A 25,336-nucleotide genomic window follows, 5' to 3' on the forward strand; every position below is an offset into this window, starting at 1 on the left:
GAGATGTGGCAGCTCCCCTCCCAGCCCAGTTCCCGGGGCCTCCTGACCCCGCTGGATGGAGGCAGCTGGGGGTCGGCTGGCCCAGGGTGCGCTGGCCCCCGGCTCCTCCCGGCAGGTCAAGGCTTCCCCCACCCCAGCCCTGGGTACACGCCTCACTTTGAGATTTTAAAAATAGTCTCTCAAGCGAATGCTGGAATAAGAAACCTCTGTTTCCTCTTCTTTAGTGATCCGCCAGGATAAGCCTCAGAGCTGTTCTCAGTGCAGGCAGCCAGGTAATAAGGATTTCCAGCCAGAAGCAGAAAGACTGCCTTTTAAATTAGCTACTACAGCCTTGCTGTGGTATAATGATTTGGTCTTTGTCCCGGTTCTAGGAATGGAGCTTCTAAAACCCTTGAATTTCCTGACTTATAAGAGTGTCTTTGTTATGCTAATGAGGTGACTCTTGGTGACCCCCAGGATGGGGGCCGATCACCAGAAAGACAAACCCTGTGATGAGGGGCTTTGGGCCAGCCTGACCTCTGGGGATGGGAGGGGGACTGGAGTGTGAATTCAGCCACATGGCCAACGATTAGCTCAGTGATGTCCACCTAATGAAACCCCAGCGTAACTCTGGGGTCCACTGCTCAGGAGAGCTTTGTGGTTGGTGGACACATTCATGTCCCAAGAGGGTGACATTCCTCAACACCAAGGGTAGAGGACATGGAATCTCTGCCCTTGGGATGACCCCCACCCAGACCTTGAACTCTGTGTATCCCTTCCCAAAGGACCGTGATCATTCGTTTCGCGCTTTCCTGAGTTCTGCGAGTCTTTTTAGCAAATTTTCAAACCTGAGGGTGTCATGGGGAAGCCCCCAAATTGGTAGCCACACAGTCAGTATGTTACCGAGTCCAAGCCCGCTCTGCTCGCTGCACGACAGGCCCATGAATTGGGAGACGAGGTGCTGAGGCAAGGAATACGACTTTATTCGGAAAGCGGGCAGAGCTAGAAGATCGCAGACTAGTGTCTCAAGATAACCATCTTATCGGGGTTTGGATGCCAGTTTCTTCAATAGAACACAGAGGGGGAGGAGATGAGGAAGTAAAGTACAAAGACCATAAGATTTGCAAATATCCCCTGGAATGGCCAGCCTCGGGGAGGGGATGTGTTAATTTCTTGTTCCTTGCCGCCATCCGCAGGTGGACAGGGTCCGGATGTTTCCCTGGACAAAGGCACTTTGGTTTAACCTTCAGGCAGAGGGGCGGGGTTCCCCGAGGCAGGCCATTGTGTATAGACAGTATCATTTTAGTGAACAAAGGCAGCAGAAAGCAAAGGTGAAACAGAGCCAACAGGTAGTCAGATTTGGCTCTTCCCCGTGCAGGTGGCCTGGGGACCCTGCTTCAGGCTGGTGTCGGAAGCAGGGGGCAGTCTCGTGGGACTGAGTCCTTTCTCCGTGGGGTGCCCGCTAACTGCAGTGGCTGGTGTCAGAGCTGTATTGCACGGCACTCAGCTGGGGGGGAAGCGGGATAACTGCCATTAAGGGTAATTTTGTGATTTCTAATACAAATGTTGAAATCCCGGAAACAGCTTTTAGATGGTTAGGCTGGAGCATCACGGTTTGAAGCACTGGCTCCTCAACGGACAGGTTTAGGAAGATCATTGAGCAGATGCTGCTCAAAGTGTGGTCCCCAGGCAGTGCCCGCCTGCACGCTGCTCGTTGATGAGCTATGGACAGAACTTGGTGAGCCCTGAGAAGCTTTTCCAGCATGGGGACATTGCCGAGACGGTCAGGAATGGAAATGTGAAGGTACTCAGATGGCGACAATTTAGGGGGAGAATGGTCCTTCCCCACAGACAGCTTAAGAAGGCGTATTTAGAATAGACGGCCTCACCTGGTACAGTCAGATGGAATCAGAACTTAGTGTTAAAAGCGTGAGCAGATGGGTTTTTATGTGCTATCTGCTGCTTGGTATCTCTGTGGCTTTGGGCAAGTTACGTAACCTCTCCGGGCTTCAACCTCCTCATCTATAAAATGGACATCGCAGTATTTCCTACCTTACTAGGTGCTGGGAAGACCAAATGAGATAATCCAGAAAAAGCATTAAGTGAGCACAGGGTCTGGCACGGAGCAAGTAAACTGCTGGCATTCTTTCTTTCTTTTTTATTTATTTATTTATTTATTTTTATTTTTGGCTGCGTTGGGTCTTTGTTGCTGCGCACGAGCTTTCTCTAGTTGCAGCGAGCGGGGGCTACTCTTCCTTGCGGTGCGTGGGCTTCTCATTGCAGTGGCTTCTCTTGTTGCAGAGCACGGGCTCTAGGCATGCGGGCTTCAGTAGTTGTGGCACGTGGGCTCAGTAGTTGTGGCTCGCGGGCTCTAGAATGCAGGCTCAGTAGTTGTGGTGCACGGGCTTAGTTGCTCCGCGGCATGTGGGATCTTGCCGGACCAGGGCTCGAACCCGTGTCCCCTGCATTGGCAGGTGGATTCTTAACCACTGCGCCACCAGGGAAGTCCCTGGCATTATTTCTTGTATGTTCGTTTCTTGGCATCGTTGTTTCTGGCTTGGTGAGACCACGTTCTGTGTATGGGTTTGATGTATGACTGCGAGGCAAACCTACAGGCTTGCTTTCACGTGACTGCGAGGTCAAGCAAACACTTGTTAAGTAGCCATAACTTAAACAGGTCACCGAATGTGGCTTTCACATAACCCCTCGGAGAGGCTAGACCGTTGGATGCATTCTGGGCTCCTCTCATCTGGCATTGCTCCAGTCACCGTTTCTGATGCAGCAAAACACCTCGAGACTTAGTGGCTCAGAACAGCGACCTGTCACGATCACTCCTGGCTCTGTGGGTTAACTGGGCTCCACTGGGTTCTCACTTGGGGTCTTACGTGCTGCTGCAGCCAGAGGTTGGCCAGGGCTGAAGTCATCTGAACGCTCCACTGAGCTGGAGTCCAAGGCAGTGAGAGGCTGGGACAGCTGGACAGCCCGGGCTTGGCTGGGCATCTCTCGGTCCACGTGGCCTTTCCCACGCGGCTAGCCTGGGCTTCCTCACTGCATGGTGGACTCGGGTGAGAGAGACGTCTCTCTGCTGGGGGCTACTTCCCCCATTGTGAGCGTTTTAAAGGCAGGACGTGGAAGCTGCTGGACCTGGGCCTGGTGCCTGGTCAAAGCCCTCCCGCTGCTCAAGGCGGGGAGACACAGACTCACCTCTCCATGGGAAGAGGGCAAAGGACCGTGTCCACCTGTAACAGGCATGTGGGCTTCTCACTTTCGCACATCTTTTCCACCAGAGACGGTGTATAGCTTCCCCAGGTGACTACACTGACCTGGGCATCACCCACTTTGATTTCAGCTATCTGAGTAAAACCCCCTGCCCTTGCATTACGGCCTTCTCCTCACCTGCCTCCTGGTTTTCCTGGAGGCTGTTCAGCCTGCGGAGGTGGGGGAGGAGTCCCCTCTGCGAGCCCCTCCCATCAGACGGGCTTCCGGAATGTCTGCTTGCTGCTGAGGCCCCCCTTACCCCACTTCCTCCCTGCCCCCCACTTCCCTGAAAGCCCCTGCCACCAGCACCTCCCTGCCTTGCTCAGAGACCTCCCTCCTCCCCATTTCTCACACAGCACGTGGCCCCGACTTCCCAGTAGGCCCCCATCCCCACCCCCAAGGCTGGAAGGGGCAGCTTCCCAGCCTGCTTTCCCCCCAGATGGTCTCCCCACTTCTTCCAACACCGTCACCAACACACAGCTGTGCACATCTGCAGACACACAGCTCCCACCCCCAACGCACATACACACACACACACACACACACACACACACACACACACACACACACACACACACACACACACACACACACACACACACACACACACACATCATTCTTTCAACAGTATTTATTCAGGGCCGGCCTGTGCTGGGCTCTGGGCTCCACAGCTTAAAGCTCCCGCAGCTCACTTAGCATTCCTTATGTTTGTCCTTTTCTGAGGCTTTGCTTGCATTCCTAAAGCTTAGGTGCATTTCTTTTTTTATTTTTCTTTCCTTAAAAATTTTATTGAAGTCTGGTTGATTTACAATGTTGTGTTTAATTTCTGCTGTAGATCAAAGTGACTCAGTTATACATATATATTCTTTTTCACATTCTTTTCCGTTATGGTTTATCACAGGATATTTAATAAGAGTTTCCTGTGTTATAGAGTAGGACCTTGTTTTTATCCATCCTGTATGTAATAGTTTGCATCTAATAGCCCCAGACTCCTAATCCTTCCCTCCCCGCACCGCCTTGACAACCACAAGTCTATTCTCTATGCCTGCAAGTCTGTTTCTGTTTCATAGATGAGTTCATTTGTGTCGTATTTTAGATCCCACATAAAAGTGATATCATACGGTATTTGTCTTTCTCTTTCTGACTTACTTCACTTAGTATGATGATCTCTAGTTGCATCCATATTGCTGCAAATGGCATTATTTCATGCTTTTTTATGGTTGAGTAGTATTCCATTGTATACACGTACCGCATCTTCTTTATCCATTCATTTGTTGATGGACATTTAGGTTGTTTCCGTGTCTTGGCTATTGGGAATAGTGCTGCTGTGAACATAAGGGTGCATGTATCTTTTCAAATGAGAGTTTTTCCTGATACACGCCCAGGAGTGGGATTGCGGAAGCATATGGCAGCTCTATTTTTAGTTCTTTGAGGACCCTCCGTACTGATAGGAAAGGCCCCTTGTGAAGACTGGTTCGTATAGGGACGGGGAAAAGAGCAAGTGCAACTATGACAGCTTCGTGATCTGCTATCAGCCGCATTAGGTGCGTTTCTCATTGATATTTTGTCGTTTCCTTTAGTGCCAAGCACTGTGCTTGCTACCTGAGTAACAAAGAAGCGATGATCGTGGGCTGCGCTACTGAGTGGAGAAGAGGGCCCTTCTCTCTGACTCTGTTTCTTGTACTTTCATCTCAGCCTCCTTCCTCACCCTTTCCCGGTTGGAGGCTCACCTAGCTCTCTCATCTCCTCCCGTGTTTAGGATTTTGACATTCGTCCCTCTTATTCCATCAGAGGATCATGGTGAGAGCGATTGGTATATCTCAGAGGCTCATGGTGAGAGTCTGTATTTGGTATATCTCAGGGTCCCCCCCCGTGTGTGTGTGCATCTCTTAGCCGAGATGGATTCTAGTGGAGAGGCCTATGGGTAGACTTGACATCACTCCCTTTTTGACCTCCAAGGAGCTTTCTAGGCAGGGAAGTCTCCTGACTTCGAGAATGAGGAATACGTGGTCTCTTACCTTCCGTCTGGGCAGGGCCCAGCCTCCTGTCTCGATTGTCCTGCTATTCTCGTCTGGGAGTATCGGGCCACAGGGAACAAATCTCCACTTGCTTACCTTGGGGGGGGCCATCTACGTCCTGCCTCAGTGGGACCCCTTGCCTTGCAGACGTGATGAGGGTGGGGGGCATATGACCCCTGAATTTAGCCGAAGCTCCGGATGATCCTGGTTTCTGATGCCCCTTCTAACCCTCCCGAGACCCTCTAAAGAGACCGTCCCCAGCGCTGTCCCGCGCGCCTCACCGTGACACCCGGCTGTTTTTCAGGTCCATCCTGCCTCCCGCCGCCTCGGGACGCCAGGTGCTGACCCCGCGGACCTGCCATGAAACCACACTTGAAGCAATGGAGACAAGGAACGCTCTGCGGGATATTCGCTTGGGGTCTCCTCTTCCTGGTGGTCTTCCTGTACTTCACCGACAGCAACCCTGCCCAGCCCGCGCCCAGCTCCTTCTCCTTCCTGGAGACCAGGAGGCTGCTGCCGGCGCAGGGAAGGCAGCGGGCCATCATGGGCGCCTCGGAGGGCCTGCCCGAGGGCGCGGACGCTCGCAGGGGGCTGCCCCGCACACACCCGTATGGCCCCCTGCCCGCGGGGCCGGGCGACCTGCGGGCGTGGGCCCCAGACGGCTTTGAAAATGAAGACGACTTCCTTTCGCCCCAGACGGGGAGAACATCGCAAAGCGCTTTCCCCCCGGAGGACGCCGCTCCGGGCACGTCGCGGGGCCCGGAGGGGGCTCGGTCGGGGCGCCGGGCCCCGGGGCGGCGGGCGAAGCGAGGGGCCCGGAGGCAGAGCCGGAGCGCGGCGCCCGGGGTGGGCGAGGACGGGGAGCGGCTGTACGCGTCCGCGTCCCGGGCGCTCCTGCGCCGGCTCTGGAAGGGCGACGCGTCGGCGCGGATGCTGCACCCGCGCCTGCAGAAGGCCATGGGCGCCTACCTGCGCGCCAACAAGCACGGCGTGCGCTTCCGGGGGCGCCGGGCGGCCGGGCGGAGCCGCGCGGAGCTGCTGTGCGCCCTGCGGGGCCGCGTGCGGGTGCGCACCCTGGACGGCAGCGAGCCGCCCTTCTCGGCGCTCGGCTGGCGCGCGCTGGTCCCCGCCGTGCCGCTCGGCCGGCTGCTCCCGCGCGGGCTGCGGACCTGCGCCGTGGTCACGTCGGCCGGCGCCATCCTCAACTCGTCCCTGGGCGAAGAGATAGGTGGGTCCCCGCGGCCCCCCGCCCCCAGGGTGGCCGCTCCGGCACTGTGTTTCTGGAAGGGCTTAGGTCTTCTTCCTTCCCTGGGACGGAGTGAGCCTCGGCGGGTGGAATCCCAGCAGAGGTCTCCTTTGCGGAGACTCGGAGCAGAGACGGGCATCCTCCCAGGAGCTGGGGGCCCGGGAAGGGGAAGCCCGCGGCCCTCTCACCGCCCCTGTCTCAGGAGCCACCTCCTGCAGAGCCCACGTTCTGCACTGACAGCTCCCAGCCGGGCCTGCACCCCTGATGAACCCTTAACGTGGCAGGATTATGGGGGAGCAGAAAGGACAGCAGGGGAAACCCCACTGGCGACCAGCCTTAGGGGGCAGCTCCAAAGAGGAGTTTGCAGGATGATCATTTTAATTCGCTCAAGGACTAAATCCCTGTCCCTGGGCTCTGCGGAGAGCCCGACAGCTGGTGAGAGCATTGATCCGGTGGGCACCGTCACCTCCAAGGTTGGCACGCACCCAGCCTCTGGGTCCCAGCCGCCTCCCAGGGACCTTCTCCAGGATGGCAGATAACCAGTTGCAGCCTGGGCTTCCATCTTCCCTTCTAAACTGTCTTCAAATCCATGCCTGAGCCCTGGAGAACACCCCTGTTAGTCTGGCCTCTCCAGAGAAACAGACCAGTGGGATATGTGTAGAGAGAAAGATTTATTTTAAGGCCTTGCCCCTGCCGTCCTAGCGGCTGGCAAATCTGAAGTCTGCAGGGCGGGAAGGTAGGCTGGCTGGAAATGCAGATAAGAGTTGATGTTGCTGCCTGAAGCCCCAAATCTGCGGGGCAGGCTGGCAGGCAGGCAGCTCAGGAGGGCTCCTGCATCTGGATGCAGAAGCCCTTCTTACCCAGGAACCTGCAGGCTAGTCTAACGCCCCTGAGTCCCCTCAGCGCCCAGCCCATCCTGGTGCTGCACCCGTGACCCTTTAGGCTCATTTAGCAAACACGCGTGTAGCCTCTACTCTGTGCTGGCTTCCGTGCTACGTACCAAGAAAACAAGTGTGGATCAGACACAGCGTCTGCCTTGAGGCCAGATGTAAAACATACATTCTCACAAGTGGATGGTGTTAGCTCGTAGCTGACCTGGACGTGACCTTCAGGCGGCACTGCCCACTTGATAGAAAGGAATCGTTGTTTCAGGGGCCCATTCATTGTTCCGTGTTCTCGAAGAGTAGCTGATACTCCAGAGCCATCTTGAAATAGGGTGACACCCTTATCATCAGGTTGCATAGCCCAGACCTCCTCCCACAGGCTCTTGGGAATGAGGCTGAATGTGAAAGTTTTAAGAAGTTGAAAAAACAAGGCCCAAGTCTGGACTTGCAGCCTGGGGTCCCAGTGTCCCCGAGCTGACATTAAGCAGACTCGTAATCATGCTGTCTGTGTGTCACATAAGCTTGCAGCCAAAGCCGAGTCGAGCGGCTGCTACCAATTAGGAAGGAGCATTGGTTCAGAGGCCCCCAGGGCCAAGTAAAGCCACACTTCTCTCTGGTTTCCGAGGACCATGATTAATCATGGAAGAAGGAATTTAAGCAGCACGCTTTAAAGCAGGCGGTGACTTGCTCTTGGTTTTTTGGGGTTTTTTTTGCTTTGTTATAAGCCCCACCGCATCATAGCTGCACATTTGCCGTGCTCTCACCTGCCTGGAGAATTCCCTTGCTCTATATTCTGGTGTAAATATCCCTGGCCCCTGACCAGAGTCTTGTAAACTCTCCTCTATTCAGAATTTGGAAGAGAGTGTGAAAGACACTGGGAATTCCACATTTCTGGGGAACATGGCACGTCATTTATATCTTTGTTAGTTTCTAGTATCCACATTTAATTGATAGCGTCTGCACTTCTACAAAGGTTCATGATTAGAATCGTAGAAAGGTAACTGAAGAACAAACACACTCAGAAAATTTTTTAAATTCTCTATTGTTTTGCCTCAGTTCCTTGGAATCCAATTTTATAGCTATCGATACCTTTTTAAGAGTTTGTAACGTAACACAGTTCAACTTGTAAAGACAAGAAGTCTCGCTTTTTTATAAGCTGGCATCTCTCAGCATCAGCCCCTGTGCCTGCCATGTGCTGACATCTCTCCTTCCGACTCTCCTGAACATACAGAGGCTTATCAACACACAGTTGTTAACACCTCTCCTAAAGAGAACAAATTCACATAGCAGAGTCCTTTGGGAAACTTGGAACCGGGCATGCTGTACTATTTAGCTAAATTCATCTTCACCCCTAAGCATCTACTTGTGAATTGGCTAAGTGAAGATTCGAAGTCTTGCACGAGGTCGTGGTTTTATGAAAAACTGAGGGCAGAGCTAGAAAAGTTCCTGCGGGTTGCCCCCTGTCTGCCCCCCCCTCCCTGAGGGCTCAGCCCCTGCCCCTCCCCCAGGGGACCAGGGAGGCGCCAGGGTTGCAAGTGGTTCTGCTGGCTGCTCCCTGGGCAGTGCCGTCCTGTTTCCCCAGTTCTGTTAGACTGAGTCATACCTTGTCATTGTTTAAACACCTCCACTTTGAATATGTTATTGAAAAGCAAACTGAACTGTTTTGGAAACATGGAACATTCTTTTCTAGAGTGGTGAGATGATCTTTTTTTCACCCATTCCTGTAAATAATAATAATCTGGTAGTGAGATCACTAGCAGCAATCCCGTGGAAACACACTGCAGATGAGAAAAGTACTCTGAACTTACAGCTGTCGCCTTGAATGGGAGGTCAGGATCTGTTACTTGAAACTCGGATTCTGGGAAGTGTGTGGGAAATGGGAGGGTAGGGAGGAGGCTGTGTAGGGAGGGGGCATCTTCCCGTAGCGAGCTTGGGATTTGGCGTCTGTTAACCTTAAAAAAGCAAGAAAGCAGGTCATGTAGTCATTCAACAAGCATGGGCCCCCAGCTCTCCACCAGATACTGTGCTTGCCACTAGTGACAGAAAGATGGACGGGGCCCAGCCCTAACCCTCAGATCCTCTGCTTGCTAGTGGGAAAGACAGACTATAAACAGACAATTCCAGTATCACGGTTAGAAGGACAGAAAAATGCGCAGACAGACAGAGAGGACATGACCACGGAATCCCGCCCCGCCGCGAGGGCAGGTGTCTGAGGAGGGGAATCCAGGCCAAAGGCCAGCAGAGCCGCTGGATGAGAAACAGCGCAGTGTGTGGGTGATGTGGGCTGGGGGTGGGGAGCAGACAGGTAAGCTGGACGGTGGGGGGCAGGAGGTCAGCCGCCTCTTGCTCCTGGATGTCATTCCCCAGAAATTAGACTTTTCATAAAGATTGTAATAATAGATACCACTTACAGGGTGTTTACTGCAGGGAAGGTCTCATCCTCAATGCTTTTATCTGTGAACAAGCCTGGCGATGCCAAGTGACAGACAAGATTATTCCTGTTTTATGGGTAAGGAAACCAAGGTACCCAGAGACACAGAGGGTAGAGCTGGATTTGAACCCCAGTCTGGGTCCCAGAAACTCCAGCTCCGGCCCCTTGGCCTCGTGGTGCAGAGGCACTGAAATCTTTGAAGCAGAGGAGTGATGGGTCAGTGTTTCTTTACGGAAAGATTGCTGCAGAGCCTGGATGGGAGTAAGCACGTTGCAGGAGTCCCAGTGAGGCGAGACAGACCAGGGCGGTGGGTTTGGGAGAGAGGAGAATCGTCTCTTTGGCAGGCCATTCCCCGTTCCCCAAAGACTGAAGGCGCTGGCTGCCCTTGCAGACTCCTGAGCTCAGGAAGGGAAGCGGGAGGTGGGGGTGCAGTGCCCAGGGCCGGGCAGGGGTTTCGCGCTGCTCCGCCTTCTGGCTGGCTGCTCCTTGCAGGGTTTTCACCTTCCTCAATGATGCTCTTAGCCTGGCTCTGCTCTCAAGGTCAACGTGAAATGGCTCCAGCCTGGAAATGCCATCTCCAAAAATGACGCTCTGCTTTCTTCCCCTGTGCCGGCTGTCTGATCCGTTCCTCCCTCCGTAAATGTGAATGGACAGCTTAGTTTTGAAGGTGGTTATCTGGGAGAAGCACAGCCAGGTGCACATTTACGAATGTGTCCACGTGACGGACTGTCTCAGCTCATCCTCCCCACACGTCCCCTCCCATCCTGGTGCGTTCTTCTCCCGGCCAGCTGGGGGAAGTTCAGTCTCATCCACAGCTGCCCCGTCCCTACCTACCCCTCTGTGTCCTCCATGAAATTGGCTTTTAACTCTTCAGCCTCATACGACTTCCAAAGGACTGAACCTAGATTACCTTTCTGCGCCCTGTGCTTTGTCACGTTGTTCTAAGGCTTAAAACACACCTCAGTGTAGAACACCGGCTTTTAAAAGCTGGGACATTTTCCGGGGTGATATGATTCGTTAGGAATTTCTACGTAATCAATTAGAAATGTACCCACTGCTTGGCATTCTCAGTTTGTTCACCTTACCTCTAGACGGAGGCCGTATCTAAGGGTGGCGTGGTTCGGTGGGAGAACTGGTCCAGGAGTGCCAGCACCCTGCTTCCTGCCCTGGTGCCATCCTGGTTCCCTCTGAGTGCCAGGAGGCCACCCCACTGTCTGGGCCCCCCCCCCACTCCCTGCCTATGGGAGAGTTGCCCCAGGTGAGCAGGTCATATAGTGTCTGGCCTTGCACTTGGAGCCCCCATGATCCTCTCAGGGGCTCACAAGGTGAGAACAATTTTCATCATAGTACTCAGAGGTCTTTTTAACTGTTGACATCGGAACGGATGATGCAGGAGCAATAGTGGATAAAACTGCTTCTTAGCACAGATCAAGGCAGTGGTACCCAACTGTACTAGTCCCCACGGAATGTTTTCCTGCCAAGCTTAGCAGTGAAAGCAAAGCATGCCAGTTCCACGTATGGATGTCCTTAATGAAGCAGTAAAAATGATTCGTTTTATTAGAGTTCAGTCTTTGAAGTACATGTGTTTTTAAGACCAAATGGGAAATAACATGAAAGCATTTCTGCAAACCAACCCCCGATGGAAGGTCACTGATGTGACTGAGCTGTGAGTGGCACCAGCCGCTTTTGTCACAAAACACAATTAAACTTGAAACAGATGACTGATAGACATACGTAATTTAGACTTGGACATTTGGCAGATATTTTCTCAAAAAGGAAGTAAGTAAGCCCTCACTTTTAGGAAAATAACTGACAGTGTTTGTTGCCAATGATAAAATTAAAGCTTTCAACCCTGAGCTCGGAAGCTTCCCAAACTTAAAAAGTGATGAGATCCATGGTGACATTCATGATATTTGATACTTTATAATGAAATGCTTCAATATTTGAAAGATCCGCATTACTTATTGAACTGATGGCTTCCAAATGACCATTGCACAGTGTTACCAAATATACAATTTTTTTAATTGAAATATATTGGGTTGGCCAAAAAGTTCATTCGGGTTTTTCCATACCATCTTACGGAACTTTTTGGCCAACCCAATAGTTGATTTACAATGTTGTGTTAGTTTCTGATGTACAGCAAAGTGATTCAGTTATACATACATAATATATTCTTTTTCAGATTCTTTTCCATTATAGGTTATTATAAGATATTGAATATAGTTCCCTGTGCTATGCAGTAGGTCCTTGTTGGTTACCTATTTTATATATAGTAGTGTGTATATGTTAATTCCAAACTCCTAATTTATCCCTCCCCCACCCGTTCCCCTTTTGGTAACCATAAATTTGTTTTCTGTCTGTGGGTCTACTTCTGTTTTGTAAATAAGTTCATTTGTATCATTTTTAAAGATTCCACATATAAGTGATATCATATATTTGTCTTTCTCTGTCTGACTTACTTTACTTAGTGTGATCATCTCTAGGTCCATCCATGTTGCTGCAAATGGCATCATTTCATTCTTTTTATGGCTGAGTAATATTCCATTGTATATATGGACCACATCTTCTTTATCTATTCATCTGTCGATGGACATTTAGGTTGCTTCCATGTCTTGGCTACTGTAAATAGTGCTGCTGTGAACGTTGGGGTGCATGTATCTTTTTGAATTAGAGTTTTGTCTTTTCCAAATAAATGCCCAGGAGTGGGATTGCTGGATTATATGGCAACTCTATTTTTAGTTTTTTAAGGAATGTTCATACTGTTTTCCACAGTGGCTGCACCGACTTACATTCCCAACAGACAGTGTAGGAGGGTTCCCTTTTCTCCACACCCTCTCAGCATTTATTACTTGTAAACTTTTCTCTTTTTTTTTAACTTATGGCCGTGCCGCACTGTGCAGCATGCGGGACCTTAGCTCCCCGACCAGGGATCGAACCCGCACCCCCTGCAGTGGAAGCAGAGTCTTAACCACTGGATCGCCAGGGAAGTTCCTATTTGTAGACGTTTGGATAATGGCCATTCTGGCCTGTATGAGTGGTACCTCATTGTAGTTTTGATTTGCATTTCTCTATTAGCAATGTTAAACATCTTTTCATGTGCCTGTTGGTCATCTGTATGTCTTCTTTAGAGAAATGTCTGTTTAGATCTTCTGCCCATTTTTTGACTGGGTCGTTTGTTTTTCTTGATGAATCATCCATTTTAAGAGCAAGATTAACTAATGGCTTTTAATGTAACAGAGCACAAAAATTGATACTGTTTCACATTCCACACTGCCACTAACCTTTCAGAAACTAGCTCTTGTGGAGTTACGATGAAGTATCAGAGGAGAATATTCCTAGTCATCTGGAAAGACTCTTGAAATACTCCCACGGTTTTCAGCGATATATCTGAGTCTTCTTATACTTCAACTAAAGCAATATATTGCAGCAGATTGAATAGAGAAACAGGTATATGAAACCAACTCTCTTCTAAAAAGCCAGGCGTTAAAGAGATTTGCAAACATTTAAAACGGTGCCCTTCTTCTCACGATTTTTTGAAATGTAGTTATTTCTCATAAAGTGTTATTTTACAGATAAGTTAATAAATAAACATTTACAATTTTTCTGTTTTACTCACTAATGTGATATATTCTGAAATCTGTAATCCAGATAAACAAAAGGTCTCTGGGTTGTCAGTAATTTTCAAGAGTGTAAAGGCATCCGGAGACCAAAAAGTGAGAACCACTGCTGTGGGTGACCTGATTTTTCTAGCTCAAATATCATTTGAATTTTTATGACAAAATACTATTCAATAATAATAAATAATAAGGCAAATCATTACCCACCCAATTGCAAATGTGTGCTTAAATTGTGAAGTAAAGAAAATTGGAAGTATTCGGGGGTTTTGGCATCATTTATGCGAAGCATAGATCGCGTCGAATCTGGAGATTGGCAAACCTTTCTTTTCTTTTTTTTTAAGAGCCAGGTAGTAAATGTTTTAGGCTGTGTGAGCCATAGGGACTTTGTCACAACCCTGCTGTTACAGACGACAGATAAACACCAGTGAGTCTGTGTTACAGTACAACTTTATTCACTAAAATATGCCATAGCTTGCCGACTCCTGGAAAATTTCCCCTAAGAGAATGTTGTAGGATTTTTGGATGGCATGTGTTCCAAAAGTATAGTGATTTTGATGCCCAAAACTGGCATCCAAATTCTTCTGAGTTCTGAGCTTGTGGAGAAGGGCAGGCTGTTTCGTCACGTGGTTCTAATGCTGGCATGCCCGCTGAGTGTCTGCTGCTTAGGGAAGGTGGAAGCAACCTCCCAAGGAGACCCTCAGAAGGGATGGCAGATGTGCAAGAAGAAGGCCGGCTGCTTTAGGGGCTGTTGCAGGCTCTGGCCACAGTGCATGCAGCGTGGACCTACAAGGCTCTTTGACAAATCAGAGATACGTTATCTCACTTCTCACTCTCTCACAGACAGGCTTTGTTGTTTGCTCCAAGTTAAATTAGGAACGTGCATGGGGTTTTTGAAGCTGAAGAAAACGCATAGAAATTCCCTATCGCTGATTAACTCTGCTTTCAGCCCTGTTTCTGGGAAACACATTAGACTCCACAAAGCAGTCTAGATACACACGTCTTGAAATTTCCTGTGCAAAGCATGTCTTTAAAGACCGTGAACACATACCAAGTATCTAAATATAACTTAGATGATATAGGACCACTTGTAATGGATTGATATGTTTTTATGTTTATTTGCCCCCAGCCAGGATCTCATTCTAAATAAATAGTATGCCAAACAGTGTGTGTGTGGGTATCGGAATTTTACTGGGGTCGAGTTAGCTTCAGGTATTGAAAGATTTGCTTTAAGATATTTTCCTAGATTATGCTGATTTTTATGCAGAGGGAAAAAAAGAAGTAAGTTTGTCACTTATGTGCCCTCAGATTCCCACGATGCAGTTTTGAGATTTAACTCTGCTCCTACACGTGGCTACGAGAAGGATGTTGGAAATAAAACCACCGTCCGCATCATTAATTCCCAGGTAAGATGGGTGGACTGTTTTCACGGTGGACTGTTTTATAGGTAAATAGCTTAACTGGGTGAATGAAGAGAAATCACCCAGTTATCCATGACCACGGCCTTGCTTATTTCTAAAGGTCTTGTAATTATAAAGAATTAGGGCGGGAAAATGCAGAGAAATGGGAATTCGTGTGTCCTGTGAGTAGGAAAAAAGAGTAAATAAGATCAAAAGGAAAAATCAGAGTAGAGGTACAAATATATATATGTAGCATATTGCATTTTGTGAACTGAGGAAAAGAAAGGTAAACAGAGTAAATCATGGGGATGGAGGGGAGAAAAGCAAAGGAACAGAATTCAAGCATCAGAAGAACAGCTCAGAAACTTTACTTTGTTATTTGAACATTTTAAAAAGGAAAATATCTCTTTTTTGTATGTTCTCAATAAGAATGTTTTCCAAAATTCATAGCAAAATTAGTCTCAGAACAAACCACACCAATTTCTAGAGTTCCAAACTGTATAGAAAAAAATGGGGTAATGAGCGATTTATGGTGAGTTTGTTGCAGAACCAAAGATCAGCTTTCTTCGTCGGGCTCTGGGCTCGCAGCCTGCCGAGGTGAGAAACAGGCCCCGGTTTCCTGAATTCAGAGACGCCACTGATTGAAGATTCCTCATCTGTCTGACGAGAGCTTTTAAGAGAGGAGGAGATAAGCCCCAGCAAATTAAAATACAGGTCCCTTGTGAGATACACCCTAACTTCAGAAATATTAAAATGCCAAGGAAAAGAGGGCATCTTAAAAACTGTGGGAAAATTCCATCTTAAAAATGAAGCAAATCAAATGCATCCTTTTTCCCCCAGACTATAGTTGACCAAAGGTGATGATTGGCAGGTGAGACTGAAGGACTCACTCAGGACCAGAGGGGGCCCAGAGGAGGGGACAGTCATACCGGCTGGATTCATGTCTCCTGGCCTCTGGGCCCAGTTTGTCCTGAGGCTGGCACTCAGCAGGTGCCTAAGAACCCCGTCCTTCTAGGCCTGCAGCTCTCTCTCCAGTGGCCAGTGAGGGCAGCTGTCGTTGATGGGGTCTTACTCAGCCAGGAGTTCCATCAGGATGGCTTGCGGGATCTTAGTTCCCCGACCAGGGATTCAACCGGGGCCCTCGGCAGTGAAGGCCCAGAATCCTAACCACTGGACCGCCAGGGAAAGCCCTGGTTCTTTTCTTAAAAAAGAAAGCCCTCCTTTGTCTAAATATTTCCTGAGTGCCTTAGCGTGTAAAGCCTGCCTCTCTCCCGCCCCCCAGAAAGTCTGAGGAACATTTATTTTTTTTCTTGCTCCAAAACTCCTTTTTAAAATTTTTACCTCTTTTTAAAATATAATTGTGAAGGCCCAAACCCTTGTTTTGAAATGATTCTGCTATGTGTTTGCAGATTCTGACCAACCCCAGGCATCACTTCGTTGACAATTCGTTGTATAAAGATGTCATCTTGGTGGCCTGGGACCCAGCTCCTTATTCTGCAAATCTTCACCTGGTGAGTATTTCCTCGGTGCCCCTACCCTTCAGGGTCAGACAGTGGCCTTTGACCGATACATAATGGGAGTGAGTCAGGGATGAATCTTTGACAGGCAGAATGAAACCGAGTGTGGGTGCGAATGAAATTCACATACGTTCACACGGTTTGAGTCCTGGTTGCAGTAGCACCCTTGCTGAGCAAAGTCCCTCTGACGCTGAAGTGTTTTTCTGGAGGATTTCAAAAACAAAAACAAATGTACAATGTCTAGATGTTCAGAAAGTCCTAGTGACACCAGAGGTCGGGCTGCTTAAACTCTGAATTTTTCCATTTTGAGACGGTTTACATTACCTTTCAAGTAGTTACAAGACCTTTTGAAATACATGGGAAGTTCTTGGCAAGAAAGGGTAAGCTTTGTGAATCCTTATTATTGAAATGGAACGTGTCACAGGCTTTTCCTGAGTGTGCCACTCTTGGCTTCTGCCTCCAAATCTTTTTAATCTTATACGATACAGTGTAAACAAGGTTATCACTAGCCATCAAAATATAAGCAAGTTATCAATACATCCACGGCCTCTCTACTTGTGGTGAAACCTGGCATGAAGAGTCAGCGCACTTGTTCTGAAAGGGGGCTGGGAAGATCGGTTACGATTTAGCCCCGTGAGCGATGCTGTCAACTGTGCCAGTGTCTGTGGACTTGTTCTGCCGTGACCCGAGAGGATGCCAGCTTCCTAAGATGAATGTGGGAACAGATCTCAGCCCCACCAGGGGGTAACTATCCAGGAGAGCTGCCCACAGTCGATGGTCCCTCTGGAAGGAGCATTCTGTCACCATGCGTCCTAAGACGGAGGCTGGACACACAGCTGGCGTGATTGTAACTGTTCTCAGCCAGGAGTTCCCATCAGCATCATCTGGAGAATCACTGTTCAGAGTATCCGTCAGAGCCCATTTCCCAGGAATCCGGGCATGTCCAGCCTCCATGTGTGGTTTTTTAAAAATATATTTATTTATTTATTTATTTGGTTGCACTGGGTCTTTGTTGCGGCAGGTGGGCTCCTTAGTTGTGGGATGTGAACTCTTAGTTGCAGCACGCATGTGGGATCTAGTTCCCTGGCCAGGGATCGAACCCGGGGCCTCTGCATTGGGACCGTGGAGTCTTCACCACTGAGCCACCACCAGGGAAGTCCCCCACGTGTGTTTTCGAGAATGCTCTCTGGTTGATTCTCCTACACACCATCTCCTGAGAACCAGCATCAAGTGGGTGTTTGAACTTGTCAGCTTCCTTCCAGCCTGAGGTTCTGCGGTTGTAAGTTCTGACAGCTTTCTTGCTGTTGGTGGACCCACGAGAGCCTCCGGCTGTTGGCCCGTGTTCCCTCCTGCACGGGAAGCAGCCTAGCCCAGGGCACAGGGCTGTCCAACCGATGGACGTGGGCAGAGGGGCTTGGCTGCTCTCAGGGGCACGGGCTCTGATTCTGCTGTGTGAGGGTCTGGGGGAGACGGCGCAGACTCCGAGCCCCGGGGTGCCCCTGCTTTCCCTCTCCCTGCCCCGGGGTTTGGGCGCACAGTTCACTAAAGATGATCTGGCCCGTCCTTGTCAAAATTTTTAAAGCCACAGACCCCATTCAACCAGGGACTCTTCCTTGGGATCTTCATCCGAGCCCATCTCTGCCCGAGGTGTCTGTTTGAAAGGCCCGTCAGAGCCCTATGAGCCGAGCCTCTCCCCACACACCTCCAAATCCCATTTCTCGGTGGCACCTGAGACACTCCTGAACCTTATTGTTTATTTTTTCCTTACAGTAATTTATGTGTAACCGATGTAAATGCACATTTTGATGGGTAGTAGCAAGTGTATACAGTCCTGCATCCAGCACCACAATTAAGGAACAGAATCTTTCCACTGCTCCAGAGTCCCCTGTGCCCACCCATCCGTCTCCCAGACCCGACCCGAAACCCAGGCGATTACTGACATCTTTCTGCGCTAGAGATTAGATTGGGAAAACATATTTCTGAAATACAGTGATTGAAACTACGGCCATCCGGCCATGTTTTTTGTTTTTGTTTCTTTTTTTCCCCTTCTTTTTCTTCTTTTTGTTTTTTCTATTTTTTTCCTTCCTTTTTTTTCTTTTTGTTTTTTCTTTTTTTTTTTTTTTTTGGTTTGCCCCTGTTTTTGTAAATAAAGTTTTATTGGAACACAGCCTCGCCCATTCATCTTGTACCCTCGGTGGCTGCTTTCCAAGTAAATACACACCAGAGCCCAGTAGTTGCAGCAGAGACTCTATGGCCCTAAAACCCTGATGTGTTTACTATCTGGCCCTTTCCAGAAAAGTCCAGTGGCCCCGCCCTAGCCCTTCTCCCTCATTTTACTAAAGAATAAGGCACCAGCCCCCCAAGCCAGACCCCACCTCTGTACTCACCCCCTCATCCAGTGCAGAAGTGCCTGCAGAAGAGGGGGTCCGCATCCCCTCCCAGCCCGGCCCCTCAGCCTCTAAATACCCACCAACGCGGGCGCTGCCCAGCTTCCTCTTCACGGCGTGGTCCTCTGACTGTGTTATTTTTTTCCTCTTAGTGGTACAAGAAGCCGGATTACAACCTGTTCACTCCGTATGTTCAGCACCGTCAGAGAAACCCAGACCAACCGTTTTACATCCTTCACCCCAAGTTCATCTGGCAGCTTTGGGACATCATCCAGGAGAACACGAAGGAGAAGATCCAGCCGAACCCGCCGTCCTCGGGCTTCCTTGGTAGGCGGATGCCAGAAGGCGGGACGGCTGGGCGGCGGGGTGAGGCTGAGGGTTTAGCAAGTATACATTCATGTTAGATGATAAGAGCACGTAGAAGGTGGCTTTAGAGGGAACACAGATGAACTGAAAAGGGCACAAGGACACTGTCCTAGTTTCCAATGGGCACGTAACAACTGCCCCAGCCCAACCTTTCCAAGGGTGAAACGAGAACTGCTTTACCTTCCCTCGTGACGGTGGGTCAGGATGGGCCCGGCTGGGTGACCCCTTCGTTCCACAGGCCTCGTGGGGTCACTTGCAGGTATTCAGCTGAGTCATGGGGTGGCCTCACTCCCCTGCCTGGCCCCTCGGTGGGGACGGCTGGGAGGCCGGCTCAGCTGGACTGGTGACCGAGTGCCTGCAGGCGGTGGCCTCGTGGGAATTGGACCCTTGACGGAAGCTCAGGGCTCCTGGCAAGTGTTCCAATGACAGGAAATCGAAGCTGCGGTCTCTCAGGGTGGAGGCCTGGGGACTCTCTGTGGGTCACCGAGAGACTCAAGGGCTGGAGACCCCAGGGCCACCCGGGACCCACCACCCACTCGCGTGCATGTTGCTGATGTAGGCCCGGATCGAGAATGGGAGTTTGTGGCCAGAGGACCACACCCCAGACATTGCAAGTTTCCTGGTAGGTCTGGGCTTTGAGTAGCCGGATTCTAGGGCCATGTCCCACTCTCTCCAGCAGACCCGCCAGCTGCGATCTGAGAATGGACTTCCTGTAACAAGGGCATCACACTTGGCTCTTGTGTATTTTTCTGCAGACAGGCTTCGATCCACAAGTTTGTGGTCTTAACCCACATCTCTTCCTGTGTTTCAGCCTCTTACCCCAACATTTCTTTGGTTTTACCTGAATAGGGTAATATTAAGGGAGGTCTTAGATCCCCTTGGCAATATGAAAGCTGCAGAGGAACCAGAAGATAGTAACTTTGTCCAAAAACCACTGCTAATGTTCTCCACCCTAACTTCGATGAATTTACACCCTGCACCTTAACTCGGGTGCACAGTAGGTCCTCATGACTAAAGGAGCATTTGTGGAGGTGACATGGGTTGGTGAACGATGCAAGGAGCAGGAGTATCCGAAGCGAGGCTTGTGGGTTTTGACGCGGGTTCGAGGTACTATAATAATGTGAAATATTTTACGCAGAATTCAAGACAGATTAACGACGCTGCGTGCTATTTTCCTCAAGCATAGCTCCTCCCACCCATTTTATGCCGTGCCGTCAAGATGCTTTGTTTCCAAGTCACTTTGCGAAATCCTAAGTGCTGTATCTTTTGTGCGGTTTCACGGAATCCTGCGGATTTAGGAAAGAATGTGTAACGGGATGGAATGATGCTGAGACAGCATAACAGGACGCGGCCATCTGATCAAGCCATTTTCCCATCCGTGCCTCCCCGTGAATTCCTGTGGCCGATATTTGATTACAGCGAGAGCTTGGGAGACCAGTGAGGGCTGTCAGGTACCCTTAATGTCGACGTGCAGTTTGAAAGTTTCCACTGACATAGTCGTAGCTGGGGAACACTGTTTCCTCACGTGTTGAAAGAAATCCTGCCACGTGTGGACAGCTTCCTTTCACAGCTATTTGCTGGGCGTTTGTTTGGAGTTTTCAGGGGCTGCTGCTTGCCCGGGTGGCATCCTTTCCGGGATGAAGGGGACTGCCGTTGGATGTCACTGCAGGGGTGGCGGCTGGGCTGAGTGACAGTCCTTCTCTGCTGTCACTGGGTTTCCAACCATGGGCGAGTCACTTACTCGTGGGAAAGTCCCTGTGCTCCTGGGAGAAAAGGGAGTCATAACGACACCTTTTTATCAGGCCGTTCGCAATCGTTATTATTTTCTAGCACTGTCCTGTCCAGTACAGCGGCTGCTAGCCACAGGTGGCTGCTTACATTTAAGTTAATTAGGATTAAATAAAAGGAAAACTTCTCTTCCTGGGTGCACGAGCCCCATTTCAAACTCTCAAAGCTATGTGCTCCCGGTGGTTCAGTCCTAGGCAGTGTAGACGGAGACCGTCTCCAGCACAGGGAAGGCTGTAAAGGACAGCACTGCCACATCGTGCTGACCGCAAAAGGATGAAAAGGAGCTCGTGGAGAAGGTATCAGGGTCCCACTGGACACTGCGCCCTGTGGGTGGGGACACACGTGATAGAAGCTGTTTGCTATTATCAATCAGATTTCCTGAAGATAAATTCCCAGTGGTATGAGTGCTGAGCAAAGGGGATGGCATGTCGATCATTGTTGGGAAGCGATGGCTTACCGCTTTTTCTTTGAATTCTGACCAGAGGCCATATTTGTCCTCCCGGGTCACAGAAGGACAGCCTTACAATAGTCAGTGCATCAGAGACGTATGCCGTGAACCGTCCGCTTCTCCAGAGCAGCAGTGAAGGGATTCTCACCCCTCCGGCACTGCACCTGTATTTTTAAAATTAGAAGGAAGTAGCGTGGATCCAGGCGATTCAGATGCTCCATGGACCGGCTTCTCTGGAACAACCCCTTCACTTCGTTAGGGCCTTCACCCTCAGCCCGCTGGGAGCTGCTTGTTCACACACGAGGGACATTTCTCTTTCATCCCCAGTTGGATGCTGGAGGTTTTCTCTCGTTCTTTGGTACTAGGAGGTGGTTTTTGACCGCACCATGGCCTGGCTGAGGATAGGGAATCATTTCCTTGGAATCCCATTGTTTCGGTGTAGCTCTCATACAGACGGATGTTGTCATAGAGGGCCCGTGAGCTCGTCTGGGGTCCTGCAGCCTGGCCGGATGGTTTTGCCACCTGAGGTAGTGGGGCCTCCAGCTAAGCAGGAGGCCCAGCTTCACCCCCCGGGGCTCGGGGCTGAGCACTGTCAGGCAGACGGGCCTGGTGCACCGGCCCGACCAGCAGCATAGAGCAGGGACCCCTCTAGCCTGCAGGGGACAAGGCCTTTAGTGTACAAACCCCCAATGCCTCCTCCTCCCTCTACTGATTATATCATAAGGAATGTTTCCAGAATTCACAGATGCAAACGCTGTAATTTCAGCCTAGTTAATACATGCACAAGAATAATATGCTTAAATACAGGTCATAACTTCCTTTCTTTTCCATTTTATTTTGAGTTTGGGGTTCTAATTTTCCAATATATCATCCAAACTCAGATGTTAACACAAAATAATAACACATTAACCCAAATGAATAAGCCGCTTAACATCCATGTTTATGAGTGTGTAAAATCAATCACATTATGTTGGTCAGGAACAGTTTTTTACATTTCCCTGTAAATAGTGAATCCTTATCAAATAATACAATATAAATGAGCTAAAAACTTGGCTTTCAAGTATTATTTATGCATTACATGATTTTACTTAATATAGTAGATGCTTCTTATTTTATTTCATGAAATGCAAATTTCCAAACCACCTTTTAATTACAGATATTTTCTGGCATTATCACTTAAAATGTCATTTGTGCTCCTTCAATAATCTTAAGTATAGTTCTCATAATTTCCCGTCTTATGATGAATTTATGGGGAAACCACAGAATAGCTGCTAGATTTCCATTAGATCAGCATATTCAATACACTTAACCTTTCACCCTCACCCGTCATTCCGAAACATGTTTTGCAGTGTTTTATTGGACATGCTCAGAAATTTCTAGTTTACCTCACATTATGAATTATGTTCAAGTGTTACCTGGAATGGATGAAAGCCAGTATTTTTCCCGTCACTTGCATTAGGTTCTGTTTATATCCATAGCTTATTTTGCTCCACGTTAAAAGGATCCGTTCATCAAGGAAAAAATTCTATTACTGTGAAAGATTTGGGGTGTTGTTACTTTAAATATTTTGCCAGGTGCAAAGTTAGACGATTTTCGTGTGAGCACAATTAAGGTAAAGGCTCAGTGATGAAACTCTGCTGGACTCTGACACGTACCAAAGGCATCTGTGTATATGCAAAGTAGAGTTTTCTAGGGGAACCTCATTCGTTCAGGATCTGTGATCATCTGAACTTGGGTGGAAGTTTGCTTTTTATCCAGGTTTTGGACAAATAAATGAGTGTACATACTGCTTGTTATGCTGAGTCATATCATGTGACATTTTATTAAGACCAGTGGAAATGCTTTTTAATTGGTTTGATAATTATATTGAATTATACAATATTTTAAAACCTGTCATTTGGCAAATGAATGCCTCTTGAGTCATAATTGCCCAGGAAAATTTGCACTTTTTTTCCTTCAAATGAATCCCTCCTCATTTGTAAAAACTGGCCAAAAAACTTAACATTAACTGAATTATGAATTATGTTTCAAGATTTTTAAGAACTGGCTGCGTGCCCATTCTGATTGACTTGGAAAAATACATTAAAAAGTGTCTCAGTATTGAACCGCCCATCAAAAAGTCTGGCTCCACGTTGAAAGCAGTAAAATTTTATTAGTGATGAAAGCAGTTACTTTTTGGTAGTCCATAAACAAAATTATGTAACATAAAAGTTCCTTAAGTGATTTTTTAAAAAAATTCTTTACTGAATAGCACAGCATTAGATGGTTTGTATTCGTTTCGCTTTTTGGGTAATCCTGAGCAGTCCTAAGAAAGGAAATGAAAAACACACAGAAAAACATTTTTAGCATAACCAGCTGTGAATTCCCCGTGTCGGCCTGGCATGGGGAAATGATTAGGAGCTAACGTGATACTGTGAATTTCCAGGTATATACGGCATCTGTGCAGAAAAGAGCCACCGTGGCAGGCCTGAGTGCCGATGGCTGGGAGCCCTGCTTGCAGGGTTGACCCCTGGCTGGCATCTGGGAGCCTGGGTTTGGGGAGGCCCCCTTAAGTGCCAGGGTGGGTCACTGTGCCCAGATGCTTATGCGGCAGTGGGTCCACGCCCAGCACCTGCTTCCTTCTGGAGTCTGGCATGCTGGTGTGTGCCAGGCACAGCAGGCCTGTAATAAATCGTTGGCTATGTGCTGCGTCTGGTGGGTCCTCCTAGCAAATCATCAAACCCAGAAGTAAGCTGGGGCCTCCCAGCACGGTACCTTGTCAGTGTACCTCAGAGAACATCTGAGGACCACGTGCTGGTGTTAACGTCACTTGTGGATGACAGAGCCCAGCATCACAGCACGTCAGAAGAGATGCTGGTGGCAGTGCTCAGACACTGTTCTCAGTACAGTAGTTAAGACGCTTTCTTCAAGTTGTCCTAAGAAATGTAGCTTATGAGCTTGCCACCTATTGTGAAACTTAAAGTTTCATTCTTTAGTTGGGTTTACTTATTTTTTTTCTTAAAGAAGCTTTCTCCAAATCCCCAGTTTTCAGCACTGTGCCCAGTTGAATACATGTGTGAGTTTAATTGAAAAGGCTTCTAACCATGCTTGACAGCTCTGGTCCCAACCCTATAGGTCCCACACTCCCTCCTCCCCACACACATGCCCCGAGCTGTGCCAGGACTGTTACACCCCTCCTGACATTGAGGTCCACCTAGGTCCCCTTTGTAATACATGAAGGAGTTTCATCTTCAGGGTTTTGTGTGTGACTAAGTACTCTTAACTCCTAGGAAAAGTGATGTGCAGATATAACCACATTTAATAATGATTTTCAGTATTTATTATATGATAGAGTCTGAATCTAAACTCAAATTTATGTGTGATATCGGCCTTAATAAATTAATAAGCAGAGTATACGTATGCCAAATGAAATGACCATGCTGTCTAAAAAAAATTTTAAATAAGAAAAAATATCCTCCACTTTTGATTTCATAAATCTTGTCCACCTTTCACATGTACCAATGAGTCATAAACTGATTTTCCCTTCCCTTTGAAGGTGCTGCCATACTGATTCTGTTATCAGTACTACAGCTGGCTGTCATTTAATCACTTAGAGCAGATTCGGCTCTAACTTAAATTTTAGGATGCTCTGGACCAAGGCTCATGGTTATAGGAACCCACAAGTTCATAGGGAAGCACAAAATGAGATGCAAAAACCAGGAAGATGTACACAGATAACTCAAATTAAGACACTTCCTGAACGTCTGTCGGCCTTCAGTTTGGACGGCCGTGAACTGCCAAGCAAATTTCAGTATTTCTGAAGCTCTAGAAGTCACTTTAAAATATAAAGTATTGGGCTTCCCTGGTGGCGCAGTGTTTAAGAATCTGCCTGCCAATGCAGGGGACACAGGTTCGAGCCCTGGTCTGGGAAGATCCCACATGCCGCGGAGCGACTAGGCCCGTGAGCCACAACTACTGAGCCTGCGCGTCCGGAGCCTGTGCTCCGCAACAAGAGAGGCCG

General features: G+C 48.8%; 1 protein-coding gene across 4 annotated transcripts in view; it reads left to right on the forward strand.

Annotated features, from left to right (window-relative positions):
• The window catches only part of ST6GAL2 (ST6 beta-galactoside alpha-2,6-sialyltransferase 2), a 69,774-nt gene that overhangs the window by 35,448 nt on the left and 8,990 nt on the right, over positions 1-25,336 (forward strand). For all 4 annotated transcript variants that reach the window (XR_014253830.1, XM_082426382.1, XM_082426381.1 and 1 more), the window contains 4 exons: positions 5,560-6,483; positions 14,739-14,836; positions 16,240-16,341; positions 18,887-19,061. Coding sequence is in view for 3 of the 4 variants with exons in the window: in XM_082426382.1 (XP_082282508.1) it covers positions 5,616-6,483; positions 14,739-14,836; positions 16,240-16,341; positions 18,887-19,061 (1,243 nt within the window). In the remaining variant the exon portion in view is untranslated. The remainder of the gene's footprint in view (positions 1-5,559; positions 6,484-14,738; positions 14,837-16,239; positions 16,342-18,886; positions 19,062-25,336) is intronic.

This window comes from Balaenoptera physalus (genome assembly GCF_965194825.1).
Source record: "Balaenoptera physalus genome assembly, chromosome: 15".
NCBI classification, from domain to species: domain Eukaryota; kingdom Metazoa; phylum Chordata; class Mammalia; order Artiodactyla; family Balaenopteridae; genus Balaenoptera; species Balaenoptera physalus.